The sequence below is a fragment of the Crinia signifera genome, chromosome 1 (genome assembly GCF_055691185.1).
Source record: "Crinia signifera chromosome 1, ASM5569118v1, whole genome shotgun sequence".
Lineage (NCBI taxonomy): Eukaryota > Metazoa > Chordata > Amphibia > Anura > Myobatrachidae > Crinia > Crinia signifera.
In genome coordinates, this window is record NC_139217.1 from 424,192,017 (window position 1) to 424,213,290 (window position 21,274).

The 21,274-nt window shown below is 44.0% G+C and overlaps 1 protein-coding gene across 1 annotated transcript in view; it reads left to right on the forward strand.

Moving 5' to 3' along the window:
• UTP15 (UTP15 small subunit processome component) overlaps window positions 1–21,274 on the forward strand; it is a 33,812-nt gene that overhangs the window by 2,023 nt on the left and 10,515 nt on the right. The window contains exons 2-10 of the mRNA XM_083151900.1: window positions 8,206–8,360; window positions 9,949–10,041; window positions 11,270–11,454; window positions 12,162–12,340; window positions 14,522–14,647; window positions 15,097–15,232; window positions 15,761–15,845; window positions 16,930–17,073; window positions 17,160–17,261. Coding sequence (XP_083008026.1) covers window positions 8,271–8,360; window positions 9,949–10,041; window positions 11,270–11,454; window positions 12,162–12,340; window positions 14,522–14,647; window positions 15,097–15,232; window positions 15,761–15,845; window positions 16,930–17,073; window positions 17,160–17,261 — 1,140 coding nt within the window. The 5' untranslated portion in view covers window positions 8,206–8,270. The remainder of the gene's footprint in view (window positions 1–8,205; window positions 8,361–9,948; window positions 10,042–11,269; window positions 11,455–12,161; window positions 12,341–14,521; window positions 14,648–15,096; window positions 15,233–15,760; window positions 15,846–16,929; window positions 17,074–17,159; window positions 17,262–21,274) is intronic.

Consider the following 21,274-nt stretch of genomic DNA (forward strand, 5'->3'; position numbering starts at 1 on the left):
AGTGGGCGAGCGGGCGGCTAGGTGCTGCTCAGCGGGCGGGTGGCTAGGAGGTCCTCAGCGGGCGGATGGGCGGGCGGCACAGAGCTCCTCAGCGGGCGGCTAGTTGCTGCTCAGCGGGCGGGCGGGCGGCTGGGAGCCTTAGCGGGCGGCCGGCCAGGCGAACAATTCAGAACGGTGTGCTACTGTGCTGCAGCGGCATGACGGCGGCCGGGCTGTGCAGCGTGGTGTGATGTCAGGGGTCACGCTGCGTAGCCCGGCCACCGTCATGCCGCTACAGCACACACAGACACTGTTCCAAACAGCCGTCTGCTGTTTTTTTTACAATCAGGTACGAATCCCGCAATCCCGGGATTGGAAGGGTCAATCCCGGGATTCAAATCCCGCCATTTTTAGGCCAAAATCCCGGGATCCCGCCGATCCCGGGATTGGCCTCCCTAAATACAACCCAGACTCAGTAGAAGCAGCCTACAAAGAAGTACACCAATACAAGAGGGAAGACCTTTTAAAATACAAAGAAAAACAAGACAAACCCCAAGAAATACGTTTCATAACAGAATATTCCCAGCACTCTAAAGCACTCCAACACATACTGCGCAAACACTGGCCACTACTCAAAGAAGACGACCAAATAACAGACCTTCTCCCAGCATACCCCAGAATCACATTCAGAAAAGCACCGGACATCAGAAGTAAAATAACAAACAACCATATCCCCTCACAATGGACAATACAAACCACAATTGACAAGTACAACGAAATAGGAGGTCACTACTATTGCGGCACATGCATAGGTTGCACCAACGCAAACAAAAGAAGTACCAAACCCATCACTGAGTTCACATCCACAAGCACAGAAACCAGCTATAAAATAAAAAAACAAATAACATGCAACAGTAAAGGAATAATTTATTTATTAGAATGTCCATGCCACAAGCAATACATCGGTCGCACCATTAGACAGCTCAAAATACGCATAGGAGAGCATATCCGCAAAATCAAAACAGGGTCAGATGAACATAACTTATCAAAACACTTCAAAGAACATCATGGGAGCAACCCAGCAGGCTTAAATTTCATAGGCATACAAGAAGTCTCACAGAGTTGGAGGGGAGGAGACTATATTCACTGCATCAATAAAATAGAATTGAGATGGATCTATACTATAAAAACTTTCTCTCCACGGGGCCTAAATATAGACAACGAAATCAAATCCATAGTGGGTAAGAAATAACAAACACTCAGCAGTTTCATCTCTCTCTCCCCCCCTTGTAATATAGCACTCCTAACTTTACCATTCACACAATCCGCACTTTAGCACTCCTGACTTTACCGTTCACACCATCAGTATCTCAGTGTACCACTGTAAAATTATCCTTATCAGCATATCCAACTCTCTAAATACCCTATCATTATATCATTACCATCATATCCAGTCACCTCCTAAATCAGTAGGCTATCTGACCATTCACCATTTAATCGTTCACACACAGCGCCAGGAATCAGCATCTATGACAGAGACCGTCACTCAGACTGACTGACGCTCGAACAAATCAGTGAGCCAGGAAACAAACCAATAGGAGGATCTGAACCGGGCTGAGTCCCGCCCTCCATACCTAAATACTTCCCGAAATCACCCACAGACATTAACTCCTTAGAAGAAGGCCCCCGGGCCGAAACGCGTCGGAGACACATCATATCCAGCACTTCCCCACATCCAAGTCTCCTCCACCCCCCGGAGTGGAGCACACGGAGCTCCGTTGGTCAGGTGCGCTCCCGGCGGACGAGATCTCGCGAAATTGCCCGACCCGGAAGTCACACCAGCCAGCGTAGAAGCACCGTGGAACCGGAGCACCCAGCACCAGAAGCAAGCCGCCAGCAGCGAGGGATCAAGACGCAGACAGTGCGGGTCCACCACCCGAGGTAAGGGACGCCGTCCTCCGGTGCCACCCAGCACAGACGCTCACCACCCACCAACGTGCTGTATGCACCCCCGCCACACTTGCCTCCGCATCAGACTCACCCAATCCAGCCACCTGTACCAGGAAATAAATTGGGCAAATATATCCCCCCACTGATCAGAACGGTCCTGACCGCCCCGACCCACTGACTGAACCCCATTCCGGCAGACTAACTACCGTCCCAACAGCATACCACCATAAGTGACGTAGTTAGAGAGCCCCAGGGGACACCTTCAGCAGAATACCGGGATAGGCCAGCCCTGACTGTTCAGAACTAACTATCAAGGGTCACAGCATTGTGACACAGACTTTCCAGCACAAACTTTCCATCCTTAACGTGCTTTTTGAACTCACTGTATATATCTGACACTCATCAGTTTATATCACCTTTATAGTACCTTGTTTTTGCACATAAATAAAAAGCTTTTTTGAGATTAAGCTTATCTCTCCATTCATCATTTACATAGGGGTAAAGCGCCGAAATTCTTCAAATTATTATAAACCAGCACGACTGTATATAAACCCAACAGACATAGGAGGACAGTAGACGAAGCTGTAACAGGGGCTATGTAATGGGTCAGTTATAACATTGCCACACTATGGACTGAAGGATAGGAGGTATAGGTCTTCCCTGTGGCAGCCTCTACAGGTTCAGTCCAATAAGAAACATGACAGGTTATTGGTCATTTGTTTCTAATGTCTAAGGCATAGTGAGGTTATAGTGTTGCCCAATGCTGAACATACATTGTCAGACAGGGGTGTAATTGTATATAGGGGTCCGAACTCTCCTAAGTAAGGGACTTGTAACCCCCATGTTTTTGGAGCGATTACAATCTGCAAAACACTATAATACTGACTGGCTGTGGAACATGAGCAGCATCAGAGAACCTGTACTTTGCGCCATCACTCACCCAGTCATACTGTCTCTGTCTGCCAGCACTGATGTTGCCGACGGCCCTATAGTGTCAGCAAAGACTGGGGGTCGGCAGATCATTTATTATTATTCATTTTCTTCTATAACACAGCATATTCCATTGAGCTTTACAATAGCAGACTGTGATACAACAAACTTAGTGTTCATTCTAGCACCCACCATCTTTGAAAATCTATGCAGTTCCTCTTCCCTGCCTGGGGTGTCGCTGTCTGCTGTGGTGTTTCTAGCACAGGTCTGGTTTGCATATCAGTGCTGAAATACAGACTGTGCTAGAAGCACTACAGCAGACCGTGACACCCCAGGCAGGGAAGAGGAACTGCATGGGTTTTCAAAGATGGCGGGTACTAGAATGAACACTATTCACCATTTTTTTTTTTTTTTTTGACGAATCGGGCTGTTTTCACTCGCAGTGAATCTTTTCACTGAAAATCTGATTCACCCATGTCAATGATGACCAAAAGCGAACCGTGAATGCTGGCCAGTTCTCCATTTCATGCTCGCTGATTTGATGATTTTCTCATTCGCTGGTGTATTTCAATCGGGTTTTCACTGGGATTCGCTGACAGTGTACTCAATGCTAAAATGGCGAACTGCTTTCAGCATGATTTTCGCCGTGATTCACCGTTTTGCATTCCACATCTTTTTAAGGTGAACTGGAATGTGGTCTTTTAAAATAAAGGTTTTTTTCTTTTTCTTTGGTGTAAAAAAAAATCAGTAATTTTATTCTGTGAAGGCATGCTATTTTTATTCATGTGCACATGAATATATATTTAATTATTTTCTTATATATATACACATTCGCCAGCAGGGGGTGGGGAGCTGCTCATTAAATGTTCACTGCACACTGGTCCCGCTCATTACATATGCACAAGTGGGACCAGTGCAGGGGCTCCCTACCTGCATCCCCTGCCAGCTCTCCCGTTGGGCACCTTCTGCTTTCTGTGTCCCCAGGAGCCCTCCTTCTCCCCCACACATTCTGGGGCAGGCAGGGAGGCTTCCATCTCCCTGTCTGTCGCCATCCCTCAGCTCATTAACCCCTTCATGACAGAGCCAGTTTTTGCCTTCCTGACAGAGCCCTTTTTTTCAAATCTGGCATGTATCACTTAAGTGGGGATAACTTTTTTTTGCTTTTACTTATCCCAGTGATTTTGAGATTGTTTTCTCGTGACACATTGTACTTCAAGTTAGTGGTAAATTTTCGTCGATACAGTCTGTGTTTTTTTGTGAAAAATACCAAAATGTCGTAAAAAAATGGAAAATTTTGCGATTTGCAAAATGTTAAATTTTCTGCTTGTGAGACAAATAATCTTACCACTCAAAATAGTGAATAACTAACATAGACCATATGTCTACTTTATGTTGCCATCATTATTTCAACCTCATTTTCATTTTTTTGGACACTAGGAGGCTTCAAATATGAATAGCAAATTCTCAAATTTTCAAGAAAATTTCAAACTCTGATTTTTTTTAGGGACCAGGTCAGTTATGATGTGACTTTGAGTGACTTGTATGTGAGACACCCCCATAAATGATGCCATTTCAAAAACTGCACCCCTCACAGTATTCAAAACAGCATTTTGGAAGTTTGTTAACCCTTTAGGTGTTTCACAGGAATTAAAAGAAAGTGTAGGTGAAATTTCAAAATTTCATTTTTTTTGCAGATTTGCAATTTTAATACATTTTTCTAAGGAACACAGTAGATTTTACTAGAGAAATGTGACTAAAAATTGATTCCCCCAATTCTTTGGTTTTCAAAAATATCCTATATGTGGCCCTAGTGTGCACGGTGACCAAACCACAGGCTTCATAATAGAAGGAGCACCTACTTGATTTTGGAGCCTCCTTTTTATGAGATTATTTTTTAGGCACCATGTAGGTTTCTAGGCACCATAAGATGCTAAAAGTTAGGTACCCCCCCACAAGTGACCCCATTTTGCAAACTACACCCTTCAGGGAATTCATCTAGGGGTATAGTGTACATTTCAAACCCCCAGGGGTTTCACCAATTGTGGTACAACTGGGCAGTGAAAATGAAAAAAATTAATTTTTCATTTTCACAGCTCAGTTGTATCAAAATTGGTGAAACCCCGGGGGGTTTGAAATGTACACTATACCCCTTGATGAATTCCCTGAAGGGTGTAGTTTGCAAAATGGGGTCACTTGTGGGGGGGTTCCACTGTATGGGTGTTTCGGGGGTCATTCAACCAGAATCTGTGCTGCAAAATCCAAAAATCACTCCTTCCCTTCTGAGTCCTGCCATGCACCCAAGTGGTATTTTTTGGTCACACATGAGGCATTGCCGTACTCGGGAGAAATTGGGGCACAGATTTTGGGGTGCTTTGTCTCCTTCATTCCTTGTGAAAATGAAAAATTTTGAGCCAGATCTGCATTTTTGTGTAAAAAAATGTAATTTTTTACAGAAAAATGCAGTTCTGGCTCAAAATTTTTTATTTTCACAAGGAATGAAGGAGACAAAGCACCCCAAAATCTGTGCCCCAATTTCTCCCGAGTACGGCAATGCCTCACGTGTGACCAAAAAATACCAGTTGGGTGCATGGCAGGACTCAGAAGGGAAGGAGTGATTTTTGGTGGTGGAATGAATGGTGGGTGCTATGTCGCATTAGCAAGACCCCCGAAGCACCAATACAGTGGAACCCCCCCACAAGTGACCCCATTTTAGTCACCAGCTTTGGGAGGGGGGCTGGCGCTGCGGCTGGCGGGGGGGTGGGAGGGGTGCTGGCGCTGCGGCAGCCGGGTGGGTGGGAGGGGGGGGGGGGGGCTGGCGATCGGTGGTAATCGGTGCGGTACACACACACACACACACACACACACACACACACACACACACACACACACACACACACACACGTGTGTGTGTGTGTGTGTGTATGTATATATATATATATATATATATATATATATATATATATATATATACACACATATATATATATATATATGTGTGTGTGTGTATATATATATATATATATATATATATATATATATATATATATATATATATATATATTTTTCAGTGCATATATTTATTTTTTTACTTTTTCTGCAGCTTGATGCTGCTGCTGCGGGGGGGAGGGGGGAGTAGGGCAGCGCTGCGTGCGCTCCAGACGCTCCGGGGGAGCCGGGGGAGCTGCTGCTGCTGCCGGGTGAGTGCCCGGCGGGTTCGAGGGGGGGCTGCACATCGGTGGTGATCGGTGCTGTACTTGACAGCACCGATCACCAGTGAATCCCTGTGTTACCGAGCGGCTTAGCCGCCGGTAACACAGGAAACGCTGTGAATGGCTGTTCAGATTTGAACAGCCAATCACAGCGATCGCCGACCGGGGGGGGCACCCCTGCCCCCCCTGGGCGGCGAGGGGGGATGTCTGCTGTCAGGGACAGCAGACATCACCTAACTGTCACTGCGTCTCTAGACGCAGTGACAGTTAGAAGTCATGACGTGTATATATACGTCATGTGTCGGGAAGTACTTCCCGACCATGACGTATATATACGTCAAATGTCGTGAAGGGGTTAAAAATCACCGTCAGGGGCATCGAGCCCCTGAGGCATTGAACAGGGTGAGAGGGAGGACTGGCAGCGAATGCTCCAGACCTCCGGATCCCTGCGAATGTGCAGCGAATCCTAAACCAGATTCGCTGCACATAGCGATATTTCACATTGAATACCTGCCTAAACTGGCTATTTACAGACTGTGAAAAGGTATGAGGGCCCTGCTCGCAATGTTACAATCTATAAAGCTTTGTGCTGGATTTTGTGGTAAAAGAAAAGGTTGGGCCAAGACTCGCTCCAGTGGATAGCTACTGACACATTCATGTGTAGACCAACAAGCCATCTATGAATATCCCTAGCCCTCATCCGGAGCTAATGGGGGAGCACAGGAGTGGTCAGAGTAGTGCGAAAGGTGGGGCGGGGCAGGCAGGCAGTGTGAAGATGGAGGCGATAGTGAGAGGATCGGGATTCCGGTGACATGGGACCAGAGGGAATCATCTTGAGAAGTACAGTGATAAGTGACATGTATTGATTATCTAAAAAGAGCCTGTGTATTAAAATTAAATTGTTACTGGGAGAAATTTTCATGGGCCAGATGTATTGAGCTTCAAAAAGTGATAAACAGTCAGCCAATCAGCTCCTACCTGCCATGTTACAGGCTGGGTTAAAAAAATGACAGGTAGTAGTTCTCACTCTAGCACCCGCCATCTCTGAAAACACATGCAGTTCCTCTTCCCCGCCTGGGGTGTCACTGTCTGCTGTAGTGCTTCTAACAGTGTGGTCTGTACATCAGCACTGATATACAAACCAAACCTGTGCAAGAAACACCACAGCAGACAGCGACACCCCAGTCAGGAAAGAGGAACTGCATGTGTTTTCAAAGATGGCGGGTGCTAGAATGAACACTACTACCTGTCATTTTTTAACCCAGCCTGTAACATGGTTGTTTATCACTCTCTATTTTATCACTTTTTGAAGCTTGATACATCTGGCCCTAACATACAGAAAATAAAATTAGCTATTATTTTGTGTTGTATTAGTGAAGTTCAAAAACAGTCTAATGAATTCAATTCACAGTAGTATTTATATGTTGATGGCATTGCTGAATAAACCTAAAACAGATTATTGTCTCATGGTGCAGCAAATCCTGTTTAGGGTTTGGTGCAGCAAATCCTGTTTAGGATCCACTGCACATTTGCAGGGTTCCAGAGGGCTGGATCATTCGCTGCCAGCCCTCCTCACACTATTCAACGCCGAAGCGGTTTGCTGCCCCTGACAGCAGTTTTTTACGCCGCAGAGAGCCGGGGGATGACAGCAGGCAGGGAGATGGAAGCCTCCCTGCCTGCGCCGCAATGTGTGGGTGGGAAGGAGGGCTCCTGGGGACACAGGCAGCAGAAGCTGCCCCCCAAAGAGCTGCCAGGAGCCGCTGCACCTGGTCCCACTCGTGCATATGTAATGAGTGGGACCAGTGTGCAGTATATATTCATGAAATATATATATTCATGAATAAAAAAAGCATGCCCCTCCACAGAATAAGATTACTGATTTTTTTTTTTACACCCAAAAAAACCTTTAGATCACATACCAGTTCACCTTAAAAAGATGTGGAATGCAAAACGGTGAATCGTGGCGAAAATCATGCTGAAAGCAGTTCTCCATCCTAGCATTGAATACACTCTATAGTATGTCTCTGGGGCTATAGAGACTCTTCAGAACATTACGGATGTCCTGCACAACTAAACTTACTAAAGAAAATGTCTAATTGTGTTTTTGTCTCCCTCTTTTTTTGTATCTACATTCTAGACGGGATCTGGGTTTTGAGGGGGGAAAAGAGATATTTTTTCTATATATATCTTGGAAAAGAGAAGATGTCTGCATACAAACCTGTCACGGTCTCATCCTACCCTAAGCTTGGGGAAAAGATAACACAGGATACACTGTACTGGAAGCATTACAAGGTAATATATATGGCAACAGTTCTGTAAGAGTAAGGCATTGGCTCATGGTGTACAGTGCAGGACTGCTAATGGAGTTCTCACTGTTCCTGATCCACAATATGACAATGTAATACAGTGCCCGTTATCTTACCTCAGTAAAGTGATCTTTAGAACTGTAGCACATAGTGTAATTCTGCAAAGTGTTACATATTTTTGTGATAAAAAATTAATGCTGCTTCCATCTTTGCATGTGCTGTAATAGAAATTGGCTTTGTGATTGCTGAAATTAGAACCCTTTCAGCATTGTCCCCACTGCCTTCTTGGAGTCTGACTGGATCTTTATTTTGGTTATTGTTTAATATTAATATCTTGTACATCATGCCATCAGTGTGTCTCCAAAATCTTAGCACCAAAAAGGCTTCTTCAAGCAAAAGTCCCACATATAATTGATCCATTTACTAAGGAGGCTTTTGGAACAAGTGCCTCAAACTTTTGATATGTCCACTTCGGGGTCAGGTCATGCAGTTTACTGTACTAATGCCCAGTGCTTAGTCACAGCAAACCTCATTTTCAAATCTGAAGTGCCAGGCGCAATACTGGTAGCGCATCCGGTAACACCACAACTAGCCCAAAGGCACTAGTTTTAGCCAGATTTGTGCTCTTGCCTCAGGAGAGTTTAAGGAGAGGACTACTAGTTACAGGTTCACAGCGTGGAGTATTGAAAGTTCCAGGCACTCATCTCTAGAACTGAACAAAGTCGTGTTACATTGAATTCCCTCAGAGGTATCATGTAGTTACAGTGTCTAAGGGGGGGAATTCAAGTGTTCTGAGGGACGATAAATAATATGCGACTGACAGAGTAATTCAGTTGTTCTGGGGACTCATTATCACACTTGTTGTGCCCAAATAGACAGTTGAGCCCAAGTATAGCAGCTAAACCTTTTTAAAGTCCATTGTCCTGGTGCATCAAGCTTTAAAAATTGATAGAGGAGAGACAACCAGCCAATCGGCTACTACCTGTCATTTTTGAACCCAGCTTGTAACATGGTAGTTAGGAGCTGATTGGCTGGTTAAAGCTTGATACATCTAGCCCAGGCATTCCCAACCAAGGTCCTCAAGGCACACTAACAGTGCCGGTTTTGTAGATATCCAGGCTTGAGCACAGGTGACTTAATTAGTATTCTGATTAAACCATCTGTGCTGAAGCCTGGATATCACTAAAACCTGCACTGTTGGTGTGCCTTGAGGACCTTGGTTGGGAATGCCTGATCTAGCCCTTCGTGGGAGGAATTGTTACACCTTTCTCTCAGTAGGCTGCAAGCAGAAATATGTTCTCCCACAGCACTCATGCCAGAATTCATCAACAATTCATTTGTTCTGTGTAACACCCACTAGTATCATCCATCCGGAGAACAATTGAGTGATCCCAAAGAGACTGTAGGGTGTTCTGGCTGCATTTTAATGGCAATAGGAAAGCGAGTACTTGATCTTTGGAACTGTTAAGTTGTATTTTCTAACTGTACATGTTACAGGAAGTCAGATACATGTATTACTTGCACACCTAAACTCCTGTTTGTACTTTGTTTTAATAATTCTTTTTCTGTATTAGACTCCGGTCCAGATAAAAGAATTTGGAGCAGTAACAAAAATAGACTTTTCTCCTGTCCAGCCATGTAATTATGCCGTTACAGCATCTACTCGGGTAAGTACGACACACCGATGCAGCTGCGGCATTATTATTATCATTCACTATATGGAAACCTGGCTGTCATTGGGGGCTTAGAATACTAAACTTTAGCTATAATGGCCGGAGGCACCCATTCTTTTACACGCTTCATTTTAATGGGAATTTAGAAGAATCTCTTGATGAGACACATGTTGACATAAGAGCCTGTAGAGCTGGAAGAAGAATGATGGCTTACACCAGGCATGTCCAAACTGTGGCCCTCCAGCTGTTCTGAAACTGCACATCCCAGCATGCCTTGCCATAGTTTTAGCAATCCCTAATAGCAAAACTGTAGCAAGGCATGATGGGATTCGTAGTTTCACAACAACTGGAGGGCCATATGGACATGTCTGGCTTACACTCATGCTGCCACTCCTCAGCTTCTGGCTAAGTTCCTTTCTTCCATCATTTGTTAGATCTGCTGCGTTCCCTTCATGTTAAATTCTAGGGATCCCTGAAAACACCTGTGGTTTTCTATTTATAAAAAAAAAAATTTTTGTGTGGGCGGGCTTTGGTTGGATATGGTTTATCCCAAGCGGTGGTCCTCCTGTTGTACGTTGTAGACAACTCAACCAGGTTAAAGGTCCGGGGATGAATGACGCAAATAGCATTATTTAGCCCTGCCCCTACCTGGAAATTGCAGCAGTTTTCTGTGGTTGGGGTACCAGTTGGGTGTGAGCACATCTCCAGGTACATACGTATAAATTAGGTCCTACACACAGAGAGATTTGTGCCAGAGATTCACCACAAGAGCTTGAAGGGCCCTATGGAGGCATTTTTTGAGCGATTTTACTAAATCGCTCAGAAAATGCCCCTACATCACTATGTATGTAGGGGCATAGCGTTGTGTGGCCCAGTGCGTTATCACCCCATCGATTAATAACCAGCACGCTGGTTATTAATCAGTCGGGCCAGTGTTCCGGAGAACACTGGCCCTGACAGGTCGCTAAGTGCACAGCATTGTGCAATGAGAGTGTTCTGAGCGGCTCACAGCGCCTCCTGCCTGGCATTGCTCCATGTGTAGGGGGCTTGACTTCAGGGGAATTTAAAATATATATATAAATAAATAACAAATGAACAAATGTTAACTCATTCTTTAGTGCTACTGCAGCCAATCAGACAGGGAAATAGTCACTTTGTACATCAGGTCAATCTGTGCATAGAGAGTGGGAATCATGTCTTCATGTTTTGTTTCCCCCCTCAGATTCACGTCTACGGACAGTACTCTCAGGAGCCCATAAAAACCTTTTCCCGCTTTAAAGACACTGCATATTGTGGGACATACAGGGGCGATGGGAGATTGCTCGCCGCTGGCTGCGAGGATAGCGTGGTGCAGCTCTTTGACATCAATGGCAAGGCCGCACTGAGACAGTTTTTCGGACATACCAAGTAAGTCTGGCCTATTTAGTGCTTGAGTCATTTACCCACAGGGTGGGCCTGATGCTGTGTTTTACCTATGGTGTGCCAGTCTAATGCTACTGCGAATACAGCCCATTAAGTCACTGATGGCGTGTACACACTTGGACGTACATGTCACGTACTGATATAAGGACACAGTAGTGTATGGTAGGAGGAAGTAGTTGTACATCAGTAGCTGCATGCTGAGGTGTACTGTAGTGAACAGGAGATGGGGATGATGTGGGAGCGGAAGTGATAAATGTCCCTGCCAATATCTTCAGCTCACAAGTAGAGCTGTTCGAATCTACCCCTGCAGGATACAGCTGTAATGTGAATAACAACATTTCCTATCATTATTGGAAAATATATCCATTTTTAGCCTTTGAAGTAGTTGAGGTATTTGTATGTTTGTATATATGCAGCAGGCCTGTAGCTATATAAAGCAGGTATTTGTATGTTTGTGTATATGCAGCAGGCCTGTAGCTATATAAAGCAGGTATTTGTATGTTTGTGTATATGCAGCAGGCCTGTAGCTATATAAAGCAGGTATTTGTATGTTTGTATATATGCAGCAGGCCTGTAGCTATATAAAGCAGGTATTTGTTAGAATCATTTCATGTGTTAGCAAAATGCTGATCGCTAAGTAATGAAATGCTGCAGAAGTCTTCTTATCCTTACATTGTCTCTGCTCTCCTTAGAGCCGTGCATTTTGTGGACTTCACTTCAGACAAGTTTCGTATTGTGTCCGGCTCCGACGATTACACATCTAAGGTCTGGGATATCCCAAATGGCATTGAAATCTCTAGCTACAAAGAGCACACAGACTATGTGCGATGTGGCTGCACTAGTAAGCTCAGCGAAGATCTGTTTGTTACAGGTATGTTCTTTTCTCCATTTCCCAGCATTTAGTATAACGTCTGTGCGGAGCCCAGTCATGTAGAACACAGTAATAGGTGGTATCTTTACCACATGTACAAAGTAATACTAGAGCATCAGGTACCTGAGATCAGCTGCTTACTGAGGGGAGTTTTGTTGAGGTTCTGAGGAAGGTGTGTTATAGAAGTTAAGGGGACGGCTGGTAGGTAGTAGTAGTAGTAGTACGTTTTTTTATAAGGCGCCACAAAGTGTCCGCAGCACCGTACATAGCAAACAAAAAACAAATGACAAGGTAACGTACAAGGTGTGTTGAAAAATACAGTATAAATAGGGGTATAGCTGGTAGAAATAAAATCAGCATCAGTTCAGAAGTAGGTGTCAAAATTGTAGAGGAGACTGAAGATGAAGTAGAGGAAGGGAAGAACAGGACAGGAGGACAGGTGAGGTAAAGAGGTAGGGTGAGTACGTGAGGCAGGAGGACCCTACTCATAAGAGTTAACATACTAAAAATAGGTGGGTGGACGAACGAAAAACAACAGGATAAGTAGGAACGGAGGGGAACGGATGCAGGATAGGAGGATCAAAAGAGGTTAGGAGGAGGGATAGGCTAGTCGAAAAAAGTGGGTTTTGAGGGAGCGCTTGAAGGAGGTAAGGGAATCAGAAAGCCTGATGGGTGGCGGGAGGTTGTTCCAGTGCAGGGGGGCAGCGCGAGAGAAGTCTTGGACACGGGAGTGGGAGGAGGTGATTAGGTGAGAGGTCAGTCGGCGGTCAGCGATGGAGCGAAGAGGACGGGAGGGAGTGTGGATAGAGATCAGTGAAGAGAGGTAAGGAGCGGTGGAGGAGGAGAGAGCCTTGTAGGTGGTGGTGAGAAGTTTAAAGAGAACTCGGAAAGGAATGGGGAACCAGTGAAGAGATAGACAGAGGGGGGAGGCGGAGGTAGAGCGGCGGGAGAGGAAGATGTAGGTGCTCCAACTTCTCACTCACATACATTTTGTATGTGAGAGTGAGAAGTTTAAACTGGCTTCCGAAGGGGTTAGGTAACCGGTGAAGGAACTTGCAGACAGGGAGTCAGATGTTGTACAACAGAAGAGGAATACATGATGAACAGTATTGCGAAGTGTGGATTGAAGAGTGAAGACTCAACGATGAAAGAGGCCAGACATAAGTTTACATTAATCAAATAAGGAGACAAGTATGTTGATCAGTGATGGCATCTGGGGTGATGAAGGGATAGTTTATGTAGATGTTAATTAGGTGGAAGCTGCAGGACTGCGAGATGGACATGGAGGACAGAGCAGAAGGGGATGTCATCAGACAGAGACAGGTGGTAGTTGTTGGGTCACTGAAAAAGGGGGAAAGCTAAGTTTCTGTAATGCTACATTTGAGTAAATGCTTCAACATACTGGTGATGCAATAGTCAAAGGAAAGGTAAATTCGAGTGGTTTCGCAGTATAGATGTGTAGAGGCCGAAGGAGCTTTATGACCCTTCCGAGAAATCAGTGGCCAGTTCTGGACTTTCGGGGGACATTTCCAGGTAGAGGAAATAAATGGCGTTTTTATAAAGGTAATAAGATTTTATGTACAGAATCTGTCAGTCAGATCCCCCAGTGTGAGCGATGAGCCCCTGAGTGACAGCCTGTCAGGGACACACCCATGTGGTGGATGTTCAGAGTCACAAAGATGTTCTAGCACATTTCCAAGACACTTCAGACACTGGATCTAATTCGCAGCTGCGCTTCTGTGCATTCGCACCATGGGACACACTCTATGATCTTTTTAGCAGTAAAGGCTGGATACATAAAAGACCACGTGTAACTGTGATTGTACGCTCCCACCCGCCAACATCAGGGTCATCACATCTACTGCTATGCACAGATGTGATGGCACAATGGTACAGATGAGCAGTATACCGTTTTGTGTGTGTACGGATAACCTGCTGATGTGTACCCAGCGTTAGACATGACGAACAGAATATTTGCATTGCATACAGATAGTCTATTAATCAGACTCTACATGGGATCTAAATGTACTATTGCTGTTCTTTGAACTGATGGCACATTGTGGTGTATGTATTGTGTTTGGGATACGTTTTATATCATTGTTTACAGCTGTTGCTATAGGTGTTTAAGTTGCCCATATAATTACTGCTATGTGTTGGTAATGAAGCACCCTCACCGTTTAGGATCCTATGACCACACTATAAAAGTGTTTGATGCACGGACAGAGAAGAGTGTGATGACCATGGAACATGAGCAGCCAGTGGAGAGTGTCCTTCTCTTCCCATCTGGGGGGCTCCTTGTATCTGCAGGTACAGTAGTCACTGCCTTCTACAGTACAACAGCAGGGAGAACTCGTCAAATAACCTTCATATATTATACTATACTAAATGCTGGTCCTCTGTATGGCATTGAATAATTATTGATTTCAGGCAGTCTGAAATCTGCTAGATCTTCCAAATTGTTCTTTAGTGATTCCATCTTCAGAACATATGGATTTATGTATCCCATATTTATTTCACATGTCCGCAGTTATGGCACTGTATAAATCTCTCACTTTATTTTGACATTTCCAAAAGTACGTGTTGGCATTGAATATAAGTCCGTTATAGACTTAAGTATGGTAGATCTTATCAAATAAACAGATGATCTGATTACTAGGACGTTTCATTTTCATTAACCATTCTTTTATCTTGTTGTTCTCTGATACGAATGGGCAATTCTTTGTGACTCACCGGCACTGTATCCTGCTCACTCTTAGGAGGTAGATATGTCAAAGTATGGGACCTGCTGAAAGGTGGACAGTTACTGGTGTCCTTAAAAAACCATCACAAAACCGTGACCTGTCTGTGTCTGAGCAGCTCCGGCCAGAGGTTGCTGTCTGGATCATTAGATAGGTTTGTTGCTTTTCTTTTCTCATCTAAGCATGAAACAAATGTAATTTCAAAATTCATTTTATACCCCTTTCACACCGCACTTGTTAAACGGTATATTGCCGTTATTTTTCCATTTTAAAACGTTTAAGGCTGCAGTGGTTAAGCCCCAGAGTTAATTTACCGGTTAAAGATAACCGGTATTTCAAAACGTTTAAAAAGCAGAGTCCTACACATTTCAGAGCCGTTTTTTATGCAGTGAGAATGGCTCTGAAACGGTATTTAGTAAAAACAACCGATTACAGACCTGTGATAGGCTGTCCCCTGAATTCTGCCTTGAAACGTGTTCAGGGGATTAAACAGGTTGACTGATGTGAATGGTACTTAAACGGTATTTAAAACAGTAATCTACTGCAATGTGAAGGCTTAGACCCGTTTTAAATACCGTTTAAAAATACCGGTTTTTAAAACGTTTAGGCAGTGTGAAAGTTGTATTAAAGTAATAAATATATCTTATTTATTTACATTTTAATGCGTGTTCTTTTCCAACAGACATGTGAAGATCTATAGCACAATGAACTACAAAGTCGTTCACAGTTTTGATTATGCAGCCTCACTCTTGAGCCTTGCGTTGGCGGTGAGTATAAAGCAAGCTGCAAGGCTGGTTATCAAGTCAGGGAAACTTAAACCTGTGATGGCTTACCTTGACACTCCAGCTGTTGTTGAACTACACATCCCAGCATGCCCTGCTGCAGTTTTACTATTTGGCCATGCTAAAACTGATGCAGGGCATGCTGGGATGTGTAGTTTATCAACAGCTTGGAGTGGCAAGTTTAGCCATCACCGGCCTAACCCATACCTTTTTACCCCAGCCTAACACCACCACCACCACCCCCCCCCCCCCCCCCCAGCCTGGCCCGGTGATGGCTAACCTTGACACTCCAGCTGTTGTTGAACTACACATCCCAGCATGCCCTGCATCAGTTTTAGCATGGTGAAATAGAAAATCTGTAGCAGGGCATGCTAGGGTGTGTAGTTCAACAGCTGGAGTGTCAAGGTTAGCCATCACTTGCCTAGCCCTAACACCCCCCAGTTGGGATCAGTGTTGAGATTTTGGCGCCTGTATTCTGCCCGTAAGTCGAGAACCGCATTATCTAGTTAGAATGAGAAGTAAGCTTAAAAGTTAATATTGAATGTAAAACTTGGCTTTACGGACTTCACTAATGTGACCATTTCAGCATTAAATATTTATGGGCTAATGTGCTCAGTTGCTACTGTATGCAGTATTATACAAGATCTTGTGCTGTGAATCTAAGGCTGTGCAGGGCAAGTAGTGAAGTCCATGTAATTTTAGATACCGTTGAAAGGTGCCACATTAAAGTACCTGATGTGATAATACTAGAGTTCGGTACTAGATTTTTCCATTCTATGTGGGACTTTGGATTAGTGACGGAACCCTTGGGGAGATGCTGTTTGGGAGTATGACAATAAGAGGAAAATGTTTTTGGTTGTTTTTTGGTGCCCCAAAAGCCATTCCTGGCTTTTGGGGCACTACATCACAGCCCCAGGTCTACGTATGACCAGTGCGGCTCCAGCATAGATCCTTAACATTGGACAATTGTCTGATAATCGAAACAGCATTCACCTTTGAATAAGCTCCTGAGTTTCTGTATTACTGGCATCACACATGGTTGAATATTTGGCTTTTGTATGATCCTTAGCCTGATGACGAGATGATCGTTGTGGGATTGACCAACGGGGTGTTGAATGTCAAACATCGGAAGCACGAGGAAAAGAAACAACAACCAAAGAGACATCCCAGATACAGAATGTTTATAAAAGGAAAGGACTACATGGTGAAACAGGTACATTTGTGCCGCCAGGGGCTATGTTATACTTTGAAGTAGAGAATAACAAATTCTATAACCTGTTTAATTTGTGTTCCCTGCAGGATGACATATTTATCAGTAAACCAGTAAGGCAGCACATGAAGAAATATGACCAGCTGCTCAGGGGGTTCCAGGTATCGGCAGCCCTTGATACGGTGCTAGAGGTAAGAGACAGCCTGCTGGCTATAGGACTGTCAATTACCGTATAGGGGCATTTGGCGCATGAGAAGCCTTTGATTGCTTTAACATGGAGCATAATGTGGCACAATCACTCTCTAATGGACAAAACCATGTGCACTGGAGGTGGGGTAGATGTTACTTGTGCAGATTGAGTTAGATTTGGCTGGGGGTTGTACTTCAAACTGATATCTATATTGCAGTGTAAAAATAAAGCAGCCAGTATTTACTCTGCACAGAAACAATAAAACACCCAAATATAACTCTCTCTGCACATGTTACATCTGCCCCCCTGCAATGCACATGGCTTTGTCCATTAGAGAGTGATTGTTCCTTTCCAAGTAAATCAGAATAACCCCCTTGGGGTGACTCTTATCTAGAATAAATCTTGTATGTGTTTCTATATTGAAGAGTGACCGTACCCTGGTGGTTCCTGTGACTTCCCTTTAATAATCGAAATATGTAATTCATTGATTATGCATTGTGAGCGTAAGAACTGCACTCAATCACCTAAGTTAGCACCTTTTAAACACTATTTGGATGGGTCATTTATACAACAAGGTCACGTAAATTTGGTAATGGGGTATACAAAAAAAATGTTGGAACAAATAAATTAACTACTACTGAAGTGAAGGTTACAATTTAGATTGTGAGATTGGTGTTATACCCCGTTCTGACTGCCGCAAAAACCCGGGTATTTGCCAGGGCAAGCAGTAATTTCCCGTTTCCTGTAGTAGTAGTAGTAGTAGTACGTTTATTTATAAGGCGCCGCAAAGTGTCCGCAGCGCCGTACATAGCAAACAAAAAACAAATGACAAGGTAACTTACAGGGTGTGTTGAAAAATACAGTATAAATAGGGGTATAGCTGGTAGAACTAAAATCAGCATCAGTTCAGAAGTAGGTGTCAAAATTGTCAAGGAGACTGAAGATGAAGTAGAGGAAGGGAAGAACAGGACAGGAGGACAGGTGAGGTAAAGAGGTAGGGTGAGTATGTGAGGCAGGAGGACCCTACTCATAAGAGTTAACATACTAAAAATAGGTGGGTGGACGAACGAAAAACAACAGGATAAGTAGGAACGGAGGCAGGATAGGAGGAGAAAAAGAGGTTAGGAGGAGGGATAGGCTAGTCAAAAAAAGTGGGTTTTGAGTGAGCGTTCGAAGGAGGTAAGGGAATCAGAAAGCCTGATGGGTGGCGGGAGGTTGTTCCAGTGCAGGGGGGCAGCGCGAGAGAAGTCTTTGACACGGGAGTGGGAGGAGGTGATTAGGTGAGAGGTCAGTCGGCGGTCAGCGATGGAGGCAGTGTGGATAGAGATCAGTGAAGAGAGGTAAGGAGCGGTGGAGGAGGAGAGAGCCTTGTAGGTGGTGGTGAGGAGCTTAAAGAGAACTCGGAAAGGAATGGGAAGCCAGTGAAGAGATAGACAGAGGGGGGAGGTGGAGGTAGAGCGGCGGGAGAGGAAGATGAGCCTAGCAGCAGCGTTAAGAGTGGATTGGAGAGGTGCGAGGCGGGTGAGAGGTAGCCCAGAGAGAAGGATGTTGCAGTAGTCAAGTCAGTGTGAAAGGGTCGTTGTGAAATTCCCGGGTGTTATGCCCTGGGAATTAGACACAGGTTTCTGCAGGGTTTTTTCTGGGTAATACACGGGTGTATGGCAGTGTGAACAGCACAGACCCGGGTTTTTCTCACAAAATGCAAAAAAGCAAGTTCATTGGGGGGTGTAATCATGTGATATGTGACATCCAGACAATAAAAGCTGTTTTTTAAACAGCCAATCACAGCAATTTGTACAAATTTTCCAACACCCAATCAAATTCCACACACTTGTTGGAAGGCAGACCATGGAAAGCTGTGTGAAAGGGGCAGACACAGGAAATTCCCGGGTCTGAGGTGCAGTATGAAGGGGGTCTGTTGAGCTGAAAAGCTCTGTGCCCCGCCAAAAATCCGGCAAGAAAAACCCAGGATTTTGCAGGGGCGGCAATGAGAATGCAGCATAAGAAGTGGGGATCTTTGCAGTGTTAACATTTATTCTGGTTTTTGCCTTTGCCGCACAGCTGTAAGCCATAACTCCTTTCCTTAACCCCTTCCTGACAGAGCCAGTTTTTGCGTTCCTGACAGAGCCCTTTTTTTCAAATCTGACATGTCTCACTTAAGTGGGGATAACTTTTTTTTGCTTTTACTTATCCCAGTGATTTTGAGATTGTTTTTTCGTGACACATTGTACTTCAAGTTAGTGGTAAATTTTCGTCGATACGGTCTGTGTTTTTTTGTGAAAAATACCAAAATATCGTGAAAAAATGGAAAATTTAGCGATTTGCAAAATGTTAAATTTTCTGCTTGTGAGACAAATAATCTTACCACTCAAAATAGTGAATAACTAACATAGACCATATGTCTACTTTATGTTGACATCATTATTTCAACTTCCTTTTAATTTTTTTGGACACTAGGAGGCTTACAATATGAATAGCAAATTCTCAATTTTTCAAGAAAATTTCAAACACTGATTTTTTTAGGGACCAGTTCAGTTCTGATGTGACTTTGAGGGACTTGTATGTGAGACACCCCCATAAATGATGCCATTTCAAAAACTGCACCCCTCACAGTATTCAAAACAGCATTTTGGAAGTTTGTTAACCCTTTAGGTGTTTCACAGGAATTAAAACAAAGTGTAGGTGAAATTTCAAAATTTCTTTTTTTTTGCAGATTTGCAATTTTAATACATTTTTCTAAGGAACACAGTACATTTTACTAGAGAAATGTGACTAAAAATTGATTCCCCCAATTCTTTTGTTTTCATAAATATCCTATATGTGGCCCTAGTGTGCACGGTGACCAAACCACAGGCTTCATAATAGAAGGAGCACCTACTTGATTTTGGAGCCTCCTTTTTATGAGATTATTTTTTAGGCACCATGTAGGTTTCTAGGCACCATAACATGCTAAAAGTTAGGAACCCCCCCACAAGTGACCCCATTTTGCAAACTACACCCCTCAGGGAATTCATCTAGGGGTATAGTGTACATTTCAAACCCGCAGGGGTTTCACCAATTGTGGTACAACTGGGCAGTGAAAATGAAAAATTATTTTTTTTACACAAAAATGCAGTTCTGGCTCCAAATTTGTCATTTTCAGAAGGTATGAAGGAGACAAAGCACCCCAAAATCTGTGCCCCAATTTCTCCCGAGTACGGCAATGCCTCACATGTGACCAAAAAATACCAGTTGGGTGCATGGCAGGACTCAAAAGGGAAGGAGTGATTTTTGGATTTTGCAGCTCAGATTCTGGTGGAATTTTGGTGGGTGCTATGTCGCATTAGCAAGACCCCCCAAGCACCAATACAGTGGAACCCCCCCACAAGTCACCCCATTTTGAAAACTACACCCCTCAGGGAATTCATCTAGGGGTATAGTGTACATTTCAAACCCCCAGGGGTTTCACCAATTTTGATACAAGTGGGCAGTGAAAATGAAAAATTACATTTTTTTACACAAAAATGCAGTTCTGGCTCAAAATTTTTCATTTTCAGAAGGTATGAAGGAGAAAAAGCACCCCAAAATCTGTGCCCCAATTTCTCCCGAGTACGGCAATGCCTCACATGTGACCAAAAAATACCAGTTGGGTGCATGGCAGGACTCAGAAGGGAAGGAGTGATTTTTGGATTTTGCAGCACAGATTCTGGTGGAATGAATGGTGGGTGCTATGTTGCACCAATACAGTGGAACCCCCCCACAAGTCACCCCATTTTGCAAAGTACACCCCTCAGGGAATTCATCTAGGGGTATAGTGTACATTTCAAACCCCCAGGGGTTTCACCAATTTTGATACAAGTGGGCAGTGAAAATGAAAAATTACATTTTTTTACACAAAAATGCAGTTCTGGCTCACAATTTTTCATTTTCAGAAGGTATGAAGGAGAAAAAGCACCCCAAAATATGTGCCCCAATTTCTTCCGAGTACGGCAATGCCTCACATGTGACCAAAAAATACCAGTTGGTTGCATGGCA